The sequence below is a fragment of the Pteronotus mesoamericanus genome, unplaced genomic scaffold (genome assembly GCF_021234165.1).
Source record: "Pteronotus mesoamericanus isolate MK-2021 breed Mesoamerican mustached bat unplaced genomic scaffold, CSHL_Meso_final contig_82, whole genome shotgun sequence".
In the NCBI taxonomy this organism is placed as follows: Eukaryota; Metazoa; Chordata; class Mammalia; order Chiroptera; family Mormoopidae; genus Pteronotus; species Pteronotus mesoamericanus.
In genome coordinates this window covers 7,069,608-7,083,944 of record NW_026555265.1, presented here as the reverse complement: position 1 = coordinate 7,083,944, position 14,337 = coordinate 7,069,608, and the positions used below count along the sequence as shown (strand labels likewise).

Below are 14,337 nucleotides of genomic sequence, written 5' to 3'. Positions count from 1 at the left end.
AAAGGAATGTAGCCCAGGCAGCACCCTGATTTCGGACTTGTGAGATTTTGAGTAGAGGGCCCAACTAACCGGACTTGGAACACACGGGAACCATGAGATAATTAATTTCTGTTGTTTTAAGCCATTTGTTTTATAGCAATAGTAAACAAAGACACTGTCACAGCTGTCCCACAAGAAAAGGTGCTGCCCTGAGAGCAGCCTATCTTAAGCAGACGACAGATGCTCATCTGTGAAGGGCTGAGACAACTATTTTTTTAAGAAAATATTTTGAACCAAACAATCTCTGAGATGCCCCTGGTGTAGTGACACTCACATTCTATGAATGAACTTCAAAAAGACATGCCATGTTGTCCCACGTCCTTAGTCTAGGGCAAATTCTGGTTCCAGAAACTGTCACTGCTAATCAGCTCATTCATCTCATTTTCTTTTTATCCACACAAAAGTTCCTCCACCATTGGCCTCATCAAACAAGTGTCTTTAGTTGCACTTTTACTTCCAGGAAGACCTTATGTTAGTACGTTTGTTATAGTAGTACCACTTGACTTTATGGGAATGCCTGGAGCTAAGAGTGATAATATGTTCATCTCTTTGGTATTGGGTTTTGAGTCACACTGCTAAAGAATAAAGGGCTTTTCTTACTCCAGAAAGGAAGCATAGGGGAACTATTTCAATAATTGTTTTGAACATCTTTAAAATTTAAGTTCTTTGATCTACAAATAATGTATACGTGTTATTAATAATGTATATTCTAAAAAATAATAGTGTATATTTTATAGGGTTGTTGTGAGGACTAAATTATAGCTAAATAAGTGTTTAAGAAAACTCTTTTCTAAAATTGAGATCTAATTGACATATAATATTATCAGGTTGGCCAAAAAATCCATTTAGTTTTTTTCATAAAATAAAAGACATTTTTCGTTTTCACCAATAACTTTATTGATTTGGATATTTTGGGTATGTCAGCTATCTCACATGGGGTATAATGTTGATTGTTCTCAATCAACGTCTCAATTTGATTTCTATCAACCTCAACTAGTCTAATCAACTGTGGAGCACCATCCAATGAGAAATCCCCAGCACAAAACTTTGCAAAACACTTTTGAAACACTTGATCAGTCACAGCACCTTCTCCATATCCTGCACAAATATTTTTTTCTGTTTCAGTTGCATTTTTACTTTTCTTGAAATAATAAAGCATAATATGCCAAAAATGTTGCATATTTTCTTCTATCTTCAATCTTAAACTGGCTACACAAAAATTCACCAATTTCGCTAAACTTTTAAAAAATGCATGTTGATATGACAGCTGTCACAATGCAATCTAACAAAATCGTCTCAAAGGAAGTTAAAGACAACTGAGCTTTACAAGAGCCACCTTACAAGAAAAAAAGAAACATTTTGGTCAATTCAAAATATTGGTTTCAAGTGTACAGCGTTTTGATTCAATATTTGTATATACTGTGAACAGATCACCACAGTAAGTTTAGTTAACATCCATCACTACACATAGTTGCAATGTTTTTGTCTTTGTGATGCAAACTTTTAAGATTTACTTTCAGCAACATTCAGCTATATAATACAGTATATATATATTTTTTTTAAAAATATTTTATTTATTTATTTTCAGAGAGAAAGAAGGAAGTGAGAGAGAAAGAGAGGGAGAGAAACATTGACTGGTTGCCCCTTGCACACCCCCAACTGGGGACCTGGTATGCAACCCAGGTATGCGCTCTGACCAGGAATTGAACCAGTGACCTTTTGGTTTGCAGTCCAGTGCTCAATCCACTAAGCCACACCAGCCAGGGCATATACAGTATTATTTACTCTGGTCACTGTGATATTGTGATTTAGAAAAAGAAAAAGAATATATGCACCCCTATGTTCATGGCAGCATTATTTACAATAGCCAAGATTTGGGAACAGCCCTAAGTGCCCACCAGTAGATGAGTGGATATAAAAGTTGTGGTACATCTACACAACGGAATACTACTAGGCCATAAAAAGAAGGAACTCTTACCCTTTACAAGATCATGGATGGACCTGGAGAGCTTTATGCTAAGTGAAATATAAGCCAGTCAGAGAAAGAAAATAGCATATAATTTCACTCATATGTGGAATCTAATGAACAAAATAAACTAACAGACAAAATAGAAACAGACTCATAGATACAGAGAACAGACTGACAGCTGTCAGAGGGGAGATGTGTTGCAGGCTGGGTGAAAAAAATTAAGGGATAAGCAACAAACAAACAAACAAACAAACTCATAGATACAGACAACAGTATGGTGATTACCAGAGGGAAAGGAAGGTAGGAGGAGGTAGAAGGGGGAATAGGAGGAATAAATGGTAATGGAAGGTGACCTGAGCTGGGGTGGTGAACACACAATAAAATATACAGATGATGTCTTATAGTATTGTACACCTGAAACCTATATAATTTTATTAACCAATGTCACCCCAATAAATTTAATAATGAAAAATATATATTGGGTCTTGATCCCCACTTCTGGCACAGAGCTCCTAAAATCCTTGGATTTCCTGATGAGAGCAACAAAGGCATCTTTTGTTATGCTAATGAGGTGACTTTTGGACCTCGCCTAAATGTGGAGACTGGTTGCCAGAAGAAGTAACCTTGTGATTGGAGGGTTGGACCTTTCAGTCCCACTTCTCTGGACGCCAGGTGGGAAAGAGGGGCTAGAAGTGGAATCAGTTGCCAATGGCCAATGATTTCTCCATCGTGCCTAGGTAATGAAATCTCCACAAGAAAACCTAAAAGGCCTGGGTTTGGAGAGCTCTGTGGTTGGTGAACATGTGGAGGTGATGTGGGAGGGTGGCCACCTGGAGAGGGCATGAAGCTCAGAGCCCTTTCCCATTCCTTGTCTGTGCATCTCTTCCATCTTGTTCCTGAGTTATATCCTTATATAATAAAGCAGTATTCCAGTAAGTACAAGGTTTCTCTGAGTTCAGTGAGCCGCTCTAGCAAGTTAATCAAACTCAAGGGAGGGGTTCTGACAACCTCCAATTTGTAGCCAGTTGGTTAGAAGTATAGGTTGTTACCTGGACTTGGGTCAGGTGTCTGGAATTGGGGGGTGGCAGTGTTATAGCACTGATTCCTCAGCCTGTGGCATCTGATGCTGTCTTCGGTAAATAGCGTCAGAACTGAGCTGGACTGTAGCACATCCAGCTAGTGTTTGAAAATTGTTTTGTGTTGTGTGGGAAGCCCCTCCCCGCACACAGACACACAAGCACACAGAGTAGAATTGGGTCCAGGAACCCACAAAAGTCACCATGCTAGAAAAGCTCATTCTTATTGTCAAATACAGACAAAAGTAAAAGTGATTCAAGACATCGTATCCCAGTCAAAGGGCACTCCATGGCAAGAACGTGGGGCAAAATATAGAAAACTGTAATTAACAATGCCTAATTATTAGTGGTATTCAACACAAATTACTCCGTGTGGTCAAACCCAAGCAGTAAAAGAGGGTGAGGAACAATGACCACACTAACACAGTCCATCAATAGAGATAATATTATCTTTGCATTAAAGAAAGAACCTTGAAACATGGCAGAGTTAGAGATAGGAGAGCAAAGTTTTAAGAATGCTCTCCTATCTAAGACATAAGGGAACATACTTCGGCATGTCCAGATAAAGGTAACAATGGGTAGATTGTGAATAGTGAATAGAAACTTGGCACTGTGATGGTTGTTTTTAAAAGAAAGAAGATAAAGCATGATGAATTCTAGTCTCATGAAAGGACGCAAGAATATTATTTCCTCAGCTCTGATTCAAGGGACTGAAACTTGTGGCCTCAATAGAAAAAGCTAACTTACTCTGAGGTTGTTGGAACTTCTCACCCATGGAAAAGCCTGACATGTTTAGCAAAAAACTGACCGTGCCATTCACAGAAGTTTATTGTAATACTGAGAGTTATTTATGTCTCGGGTGAGTAAATAAATTTATAACTTCATGGTGCTGTGAGAATCTTTGTTTGAGTACATAAAAATGTCATGAACTGTCACCCAAAATGCCCAGTCCAAGGATCTGAAGCACACACTACCGTGTCTGTGCATGGTGGTTACACAACAAATGTTTTTGATGGATAAACACATCGTGACCATAAGAATAAAAGGATTTACAAAAACTAAAAAGGACCTGTTCACACAAGGCCAGTCGTGCATAAATGCTAGTGCTCCAGCTGCAATGAAAATTCATAAACAAAGACAGGCAGAGACACAAGGGGATGGTTCCATACGACTAAAACGATATCTAGATGAAGCATCGCCCCATAATTCTTCTTTCCTGAGGAATTTAGTCAATCAGTTCTATCTTTTATGGTAACTATAAATAAGAGGTACCTATAAAGAAAAGAAAGAAAAAGTAATACTTTAAAAAGTATCTTTTTTGTGCTAGGGTTTCATACATGTTCTCACTTAATCCCTCTAGGTTAGCCCCTCAAATATCCATTTTATAACTGAGGAAACTGAGGCTCAGTTAACCATATACAAGACCACATTACATAACATCAGAGGATGTCCTATTACACTGCTCTCCTCCTGTACAAGTGCAGGATGATTGTGCCGACTTCTGCGTGTGTGCGTGCACTCTCATATATATAGTTATGACATGTAGTTAATCCTTGAATCAATTGGGTGTTTACCTTAAAGTCCTTCTCTCAATTCCACTTATTACCAAAGTGAGCAGTTTGGTGGGGTTTTTTTTTTTTTTTTTTTTGGCCTCTATTTGACTTCAATTTTGACAATTTGTGCCCTGTGAAAAAAGCAAAAATTCCACTTAAGCCATTGGATCAATCACTTTTAGAAATGTAACCTGTGGTTTTAGCAAATAACATTTAGTTCTGCATATTGCCTGTGGTCAAATCATTTCACAATGGTTTGAAATTTTGTTGAACTGTATGTTAACCAAGCTAACATTGACTCCTAGCACATACTGCGTGCTCAAAATGTTTAAGGAACTGAGCTAAACGCTCTACATGTATTATCTCATTACTTGTTCACAGCAACCCTAGAAAATGTTTATTGCTGTTATTCTTACTTATGGAGGAGAAAATTGAGTCATGAGAAGAAGTAAAGTGGATTGCCCAAGGACATTTTTGTGATTACATGGCAGAGGATTTGAACCTGTTTTTTTCAGCCCATATCCCCATCTTTTAACTGCTACACCAGACTAGTTCTGTTGCATTTTACAACCAGCCACATTTCTCACATGAGGAATCTAAAGTGTAGGGAAGGAACTTAAGCCATTTACAGTGATCACATTAACTAGGAAGTGATGGAACAAGAAACAGAATCAGGACCTCTCGAAGGTAATGGCTGGGAGGATACAGAACAGAGGCCTTGATGATAGACCCCCACAGGGCTCTAAATTGACCTTAGGCTACAACCTCTGTCAAAAGCCATGTGTATATTTCATTGTTACTCCTCATGTTGCTGCTTCTCCTGCACTCTGGGCTTAGAAAAAGTCCATAGGGTTGTGGTACCATCCCTGTATCTGGAATACAGAATTCTAGTGGGAAATAAGAAAGTGAAGAAACATCACTGCTTAGAGAGAATACAGTTCAAGTCTCTGTGAAGATGAGCATAACCTCTATGCTTTTCACCTCAACTCAGGTGGTGGCAGATCTGGGTTCCTTGTGGAACACAACCTGTTTCCATTACCAGCCTTGACTTAGTATATTTCACTTCAAGACTAAAAGAGTCACCTCTCTTCTTTGATTGACGTATTATTATCAAACCGCTTGCTAGCATTGACTGAGAGCTTGCTTTATGCTCAACATCTTACATGTCTTAATCAGTCCCCTCCACTATTCTTCTGACTGTATGTTATTAAAATCCCCTAAGTACCAAGATGGAAGCTGAGTCTTAGAGAAGTTAAGTCCTGAGGTCACATAGGTAATAGGCGACAAAACTCACTTTACTATAAGAAACCATGTATAGTGGGTTTGAGATTCTGATCCTCTCACTCCTATTCCCAGTATCTTTACATTTATAAGACTTTGGGATCCTACTTACCTTCCTCTTTTACAGTATAAATATTACCTCTGCCTGCCTCCTCGACTCTACATTTTTTAGTGGATTTTACCAGGGGTATATAAACATTTAGGAGAAAGAGCAGTAACTCTTACTGCATCAGAAGACTAATCATTTAGAACAATCAACCTATACTTGACATTAACTAGTCAAAGTAGGAACACGCAAACATTGACTCACACAAACACTGGCCAGCCGATTAAGAGAATTTGGTTAAAAGAATGTCAGATAAAGTAGTGATTCTTTTAGCCAAAACCTCAAGTCCCTTACCTGACACCATAACCTCTGAGAAAATTGAGAAATGGTCTAGGAAGGAATTTTACCAAGGATTATGAGGTCAGTTTATTAAAGAAGCAAAAATATTGCTTCTCTTCACTTTACTCAATGAGCTACCAGTATCTAAAAACTACTCTGACATGGACAAGTTCTTATTTATTTATTTTTTTACTTACTTCTACTTCATTTTGTAACAGACAGGAAAAAAAAATCTGCTGCCATTTTGATTGAGGTGTCAGCAGCCATAAGCAGTGTCATTCTCAAAAACCCCTTCCCCACCTCAGTTATTAGGGATGTGATTTTCCTTCTGCTCCAGTGGAAGTCAGTTCTTCCCAATCAGCACACCAGGAGGCAGCCACAGTCTTCCAGGACACCAGCCTTCCCCTTCGCCCAGAAACCACTTCTCTGGTGCTCTCTCTTTCTCTGTGTCTCTTTCTCTGTCTCTGTCTCTCTCTCTCTTCATTTCTGATATTATGCAGCCCCTTTTTTCCTCCTCAATCTAATCCCATTAAAATGATTAAAATATCTTCTAGTTTCTTTGAAGAACGTCTAATAAACAAATTCACTCCACTTTTTAAAAATGTTATTGATGTAAATATGCTGAGCTGGGCAAAGAGTGGGAGGAAATGGGGATCTATCTGTAATAGCATCAACAATTTGAAAAACAATAAATAAATACAGTGGGTATATTTATATAAATTTATGTAAATAAAGTTCACTGATCTTAAGTGTACAACTTAATGACTTTTGTCATCAGTTTTGCTCATTTTGAACTTGAAATAAGTAGAATTGTACATTGCTATGTGGTAGTTAATTTACTCAAAATGATGTCTGTGAAATTCATTCATGCTGCGTGCATCAGAAACTTTTTATTGTTTCATGGTACTCCATTGTAGGAAAACACAAAATTTATTTATTTTTCTCCTGCTGAGGTACTTTTAGATGTTTCCAGTTTGGGAATCTATTGGCAGTTTTTATTTTCATTCAGTTCAAAATATTTTCTAATGTTTGTTGTAATTTCTTATTTGACTGACATGTGTCATTTAGAAATACGTTGTTTAATTTCTAAACATTTGGGAATTTTAAAGTTGTTCTGTTGTTAATTTCTAAAGTAATTATCATGACATCATACTTTGCATTGCATAATGCAGTCAATTTACCTAAATATTTTATGTGTATTTGAAAAGAATTTGAATCACGCAGTTTGGGCCTGTGATTTTCTGTTTTAACTAGGGCAATTTAGATAATGAGGTTGTTCAAACTCCCTGTATTCTTACTGATCTTTTTTGTCTGTTTGTCTTATCAGTTAGTGAGAAAGGTATATTAAAATCTCTAATGATGAGAATGGATGTAAGGCCTATCAATTTTGCTCTACAAATTTTGAAAGTACATTTATAGGTGAACAAAAATTTAGGACTATTGTCCGTCTGTTGATCTTTTAGCTTATGAAATGTCCTTTTTCTCATAATATTTCTTAAAGTCTATTTTATCTGATGTTAATATAGCTGTACCAATTTTCTCTTTTTAGACTTTGCATGGTATATTTCCCCCTTTTTCTCCTTTTAATCTATCTGCTTCTTTTAATTAATTAACTTCTGCTTCTTTATATTTTAAAGTATGTCTTTTATTAACAGAATTTAATGGGTCTTATTTTATTTTCTAGTCTGACAATCTTTGTTTTTCAATCATACTGTTAAGACTATTGACACTTAATGTAATTACTGATACAATTAGGTTAAAATTCATAATGTTGCTATTTGTTTTCCATCTGTTCTATCTGTTCTTTGTTTTTTTATTCACTTAACATTATATATCGCAGAATGTCCCATGTCTACAATGACTTCACACATTTTGCCTTTAATAGCTCCTCAATAGCCTGCTGTTTTGATGTTTCACATCTTACCACTTCATTAGTTATCATTTCATTCTTTCAATTACTTTACTGTTGCAGATAAGGCTACACCAAACATCTTTATATCTATCACTTTCTACTTTACATATTATTCCTTAGGGTATGTTTCTAAGGGTGGAATTACTGATTCAAGAAATAGAAACATCTTTATAATTCTTGATACAATTTGTCACCTTGCTTTCCCTAAAGAATTATTCTAATTTATAAGCTTATTAGCAGTATGTAGCTGTAGTGATTTTATTGCAACCTTGCTAGAATTTCGAGTTCTTTTTTAATAAAAAGAGTTGTATAAAAAGGAATGAAAAGGAATCAGAGTTATAATTAACAATGTGATTGCTGTGGGCAAGAAAACAGTAAGAAGGAAAGTCATTTATGAATGTCATTTCCACTATAAACTGGACTAAAATTCCTAACTCTTCTGCATCTATTTTTCACACACTTGGGCTTTAACAGTAAGCCCCCATAAATCACTGAGCAATATTTCTGACATAATATGTAAACTGGCATATACATATTATTTGAGTCTAATAAAATTATAAATAAAAAATTCACAAACAAAACCAAAACGGGTTTATAGATTCAGAGAGAAAATTAGAAAGATAAGAAGCCAACCAAAAATATGCTTAAAAACAGTGAACACATCTTTCTAAGTAACATTTAAACCGTAACACAAATAATCTCAAAACACAGGTACTGTGTTACTAAACTTAATGTTTTTTCCACAGTTGGGTGAGAATGTGGAGGAATAGTGGAAAGGAACTCTTAAAACTGTAATTACTTTGCAAAGCACTTAAGGAGACATTATCTCATTTGAGCATAAGTATGCTGTAAGGCACATATTTCTAATTTCTCTGCAGAGGAGTAAACTGTGATTCCCTAGAGGTGAATACTGGTCACATGACTGATAACTAGCAGACCAGTGACTCAATTTACATCTTTGCTTTTCAAGCCTGTGACCTCTCCACTATGTTTAGGGATTACTTTCAACAACTGTTATTAAAATCTGGATCTACCACTGAGTGCTTATTAGAAAAAACATAATGAAAATAACCATATCGAAGATGAAAACTTTTCCAAAGAATAAAGCCAAAACATTTATTAAAACATGATCTAAACTGGCATAAAATTCAGAAGATCCCGTTGTTTCAAAGTGTTGTAGAAACTCAGTGAAAACCTATTTTCTTGACAGTAAAGCTCAGTGAACTGGACTTGGCAGTTCAGAGTCATGGGGAAAAAACACAAAAGTAATAGTTGAACCTAAACTCAGTATAGTAACGATGTCATTCATAATCAGCATCCCTCTGGGTCTTCCAAATACACTAAAACTCTAGGGATTTTTTATTGGAAAAATTTGACACGTAACATTGTGTAAATTTAAGGTGTAGCATGTTACTTTGATATATTTATATAATGGAATATGGTTGCCAGTGTAACAAGATTTATCACATTACATACTTTTTTACAAAATTGTTGTCTAAATTCATTAAATCTCTGTGGCTATTTTATTGCTTGTTGCAAATTTGTGCATTTAGACATCATCACTTATATTCCCCATCTCCAGTTCTCTGGTTAATACAATTTTATTGTCTGAAAAATCTAGTTTTGAAATTAAGAAAGTGCTGTCAGTCTTTGTTGTAGAGGAGAGAAACTCTAAATTGACTTGAAATTTATAAAACAAATTTTAATTTATTTTTTAATTTTTAAAATACAAATGTATTATTTGTGTTTTTTAATAAATATATATATTTGCTGTTTGTTTTCCCCTAAAACCACATCTTAACTCTTTATTCAATGTATGACAAATATTAACTAACCTACTATTAAAAGTAGAACTATTTCAGCCTGTTACTCTCCAGGCAAATAACTTCAGCTGACTTTTGAGTCTTTCATGTCCACAGATAGTCTCCTAATTTATATCACCTCACTGGTTCAGAATGCAGTACAGTTATTAATAGTTTTAATTCTTCTCAATCATGTTATTATTAAGCAAAGCTGAATTTGAATAAAGCTGGATATTAAGTGTGGATTATATTCTGTCATGATTTTATCATCTTCCTCCAGTAAATTCATATTAATGATTTTTTAAAAACTTATATTTAGCCCTGGCTGGTGTGGCTCAGTGGATTTAGCACCAGCCTGTGAATCAAAAGGTCACTGGTTTGATTCCCAGTCAGGGCACAAGCCTGGGTTGCAGGCCAGGTCCCCAACTGGGGGCATGTGAGAGGCAACCTATCGATGTATCTCTTGCATGTTTCTCTCCCTCTTTTTCTCCCTCCCTTCCCCTCTCTCTAAAACTAAATAAATAAAATCTTAAAAAAAAAACCCAAACATATTTAAAGAAAGAACTAGTCCAAAGCATGAAGTATTTTATAAAATTAAGAGGTGACTCTTAATAGTACTTAGAAGCAAATAATTCTGGCCATTGCTTGCTTCTCCTGTCTAATATCTTAGTTCCATATGCCAGTAAGATGAGCCCTTTTTTATTCTATCAGCTGACAGCTGTAAGCAATCAATCTGATTCAAACAGCCTAAGTTACATTTTCCTCCTACTTAACATCCGTGCATCGAAAGTCTGTATTTCTTGGAGCAAGATTATATGCTTATATGAAAAAGAAAAATAGAGTGATCTTTTATTTTTCTCTCCAGGAGGTGTTTGGTTTCAAGACCCAGAATCTGCGCAGAGCGTTCTGCCTTATGGCATCTGTGCTGACCTGTGGGGCCCTCCTGCTGGTGTTCTACTGGAGGCCCCAGTGGAGGGTGTGGGCCAACTGCATCCCGTGCCCCTTGCAAGAAGCAGATACTGTTTTGCTAAGGACAACGGTGCGTGTGTGCCTTGCTTTGTGGCATTTGTGGCAAAGCCGTGACTGGCTGGCCAGCATTCCAGAGGGGCGAGCTTGCAGGGGTGTCCAACCCCTGAGACCCACAGGCCACATGCAGCCCAGGCTGGCTATGAATGCAGCCCAACACAAAACTGTAAATTTACCTATAACCTTTCTTTTTTCATCAGTTTTCATTAATATTTGTGTATTTAAAGTGTGGCTCAAGACAACTCTTCTTCTTCCAGTGTGGCCCAGAGACGCCAAAAGGTCGGATACCCCTGAAAGAATTTTCCTCTCCCAAAACAGGAGATGGAAAAATTATCTTTGTGATCTACTTGCCATCTTTTATTTTAACTCAGGAATGAAGGAAATTTCTTCCACATCAGACTAAGGACATTTCTACTATGTCAGGCTAATTTGCAATGCTCTTAGCTATTACATGAACAGTGGCTGTCATTATTATGACTCTTAGAAATATAACATGGAAATGATCTTTCAATTTTTCAAAAATAGGTCTTTTGAGGGAAATTGGACATTTTAAACATGTAGGTGTGAATTTAAGAAGGCCAGAAATTGTTTTCTGAATATAAAGTTTTCCTGAAAAGTGCATTTTTCTCTTTAATTCTCCAGCACAGCGAAGGGTAAATGTTAGTGCAAACCAGAATCATCTGGAGGGCTCTTTCGAACGCAGTCTGCTGGCCTTAACCCCAGACTTTCCGATTCAGTAGGTCTGGGGTGGGACTGAGAGTTTGCTTTTCTAGCAAGTTCCAAGATAATGCTAGCACTCTTGTCTGCAGCCCGAACTGTGGGAAGCACTGGTCTGGCACTTGGCAGGTTTTTGGTTGATCAAGTGCCTTATTGAATAACATTTGAGAATTTTACAGGCTGGATTGTCTTTTCTAGGATGAATTTCAAAGATACATGAGGAAGAAAGTAATCTGCATCTACTTATCCACACTCAAGTTTCCTATAAGCAAAAACCCAGAACAGCCCCTTGTAGCTGACCGCCACTCTGTCATAAACCGAGCAGTACTGAAACCAGAGTTAAAAGTAAGTGATTTCTGAGAGTGCATTGTCTAGTATGTTTTTGCTAGAAATGAGTAATGTGCGTGTTTATTAGATGGAAGTTTGGATATCGCACTGCTGGATTGGTAATCACAGCTACGTATTAAGGAAAGCTAGAGCTATGTGGGGATCTGCATTAAACAAGCCTCTTCTTTCCTGATGATCTTCACTTTGAGAATGACTGATGTCTTATCACATTTGTCATTGCAGCTACGATCTATCCAAGTGCAGAAAATCAAGTATGTTTGGGACAACTTGGAAAAGAGGTTTCAGAAAGTTGGGTAAGTCTGACTTTTTCTCAGTTCTACATTAGGATACAAGGGAAGAACACTGATTTGTTGTATGCCATGAACTGAATGTGGTTCCTGTCCTGACCACATCCTAGGTTGCTGGAAGACAGCCACTCCTGTTACGACATCCATCATATGTTTGGAATGGGTCTCACAAGTGAAGAGCAGGAGATCAGGTAGGGTTTGCAATAATCCCTGAGTGAACTTTGCCAGCAGAAACTGAAACATCATATGGCTTGCAATCAGTGAATTGTTGGCATAATGCTTCATCAACTTCATATAATCCCAGCTCATTTACTGGCATCAGAAAAGATATTCTAAATTATTTATGTCATAGGCAAACTTATTAAAAAGAAAAGACTAAAAGAACAATGCAATCAAATAACATCTGATCTTTTCTTTCAGGATTATACAACAGTTTTCTCTGTGTTGTCTTTTTAATTTTTTCTCTCAAAAAAATCTTGAGTCATTTCATAAACATCAGCTTCTTAATCCTCCAAATCCTCAGAGACAAAGACAATATTCTGATTGCATTTTACTTTAAAGAACAGCCCTTGGAGATGAGGATTTTGTTTGTTTAGTTAATTGTGTCATTCATCACAGCATTTGCAGCACCTAGGACAGTGCCTGATGCAGGAGAGAAGCTCAACAGATATTTGTGGAATGAATGAATAAATGAATGCATTCCTATACTTGTTAACTAAATGCCTCTAGTACGTCAGTGTTTGCCACTTTGCAAAACACTAGGGAGGTCAGGATAAATAAGAGATTTACTGACTAGTAGGAAAGAGAGATAAAGAATAGTTGTACAATAGTGAGAGCGATGTGTCTAGGGACGCATAGGTTAAGAAATAATAGTAGTAGCAAAGAAAGTGCTTATGCTTCTCATTAACTCACGGTGCTCTAGAGTCCTTGCTTTCCTCACCTATAATTTGAAGTGGTGAATCCTGATGAATCTGAAAGAAAACCATTGCAAGACTTCCTTTGAATTTTAATAATCGGCTTCATCTCTTGACCAATTTTAGGGACATTATCTGCTTGACCCTCTTGGCAGAAACACTAATTTACAAGCAAAGAAGCCATCCAGCACTTAAAATACAGGTTATTGGACTCTATCCCCACAATTCTGATTTAGTAGGTGGGAGCTGGGGGCAGTGGTGAGAGAAGGAACTCTGCATAATTAGCAGGCACCCCCGAAATTCTCATGTACACCAAGTCTGAGAATTACTGATCTGCTATTGTTTTTATGTTTTGTCTTTGCCTGAACACTATGAAAAAATGAATCAAGCCTCTAGACTGTGACAATATTGCAAAATGCCTTAGAAATGGTAGCATTATAAAAGATTTCAGATGCAATGCTTAATATATTGAAATACAAAAAGTTTCCAAAGTCATGAAAAACATAATTGCCTTAGTAGCATTAAGCACAGGACTCTAAAAGACTGATCGAGGACATTTAGGAAATCTCGATGATAAATGTAGATATACTGTCTAGAGAAGCATTTCTGCAGGAGAGATTTCTGTCAGTGCAGCCACCTCATGTTTGTCCCTATTTATCAAGTGCCAGGCTTTAATAAACATCATACATAATTAAATTGAAATCTGGTCTATGCAATAAAGAACTTGACAATCTAATAAGCAAGACAGAGCATATAGTTTTTCAAATATGAAGAATAGAGGACGTAATATAAACACATAGGTATATTTTATTTTATGGGCTTAACCATTTGGAGGGTAAAGACAGTAAATAGAAGGTGGAGTATTTCCCCCCTAATTTTTTCCTTATTTTTTAGTGTGAGACTAACCCTTTAAAAAAAATAAACATGATTGATTGAGTGGTGTTAATTTCCTTGGGCTTGCTTGCATGAAACTAAGGGCATAAGATGAGAAATAAAGAAATAAAAATAATAAGAGTCTCTGATGATGA

At 36.6% G+C, this 14,337-nt stretch overlaps 1 protein-coding gene across 1 annotated transcript in view; it reads left to right on the top strand.

Annotated features, from left to right (window-relative positions):
• The window catches only part of ATP13A5 (ATPase 13A5), a 97,903-nt gene that overhangs the window by 6,169 nt on the left and 77,397 nt on the right, over window positions 1-14,337 (top strand). The window contains exons 2-5 of the mRNA XM_054585137.1: window positions 10,883-11,056; window positions 11,959-12,105; window positions 12,331-12,401; window positions 12,506-12,586. Coding sequence (XP_054441112.1) covers window positions 10,883-11,056; window positions 11,959-12,105; window positions 12,331-12,401; window positions 12,506-12,586 — 473 coding nt within the window. The remainder of the gene's footprint in view (window positions 1-10,882; window positions 11,057-11,958; window positions 12,106-12,330; window positions 12,402-12,505; window positions 12,587-14,337) is intronic.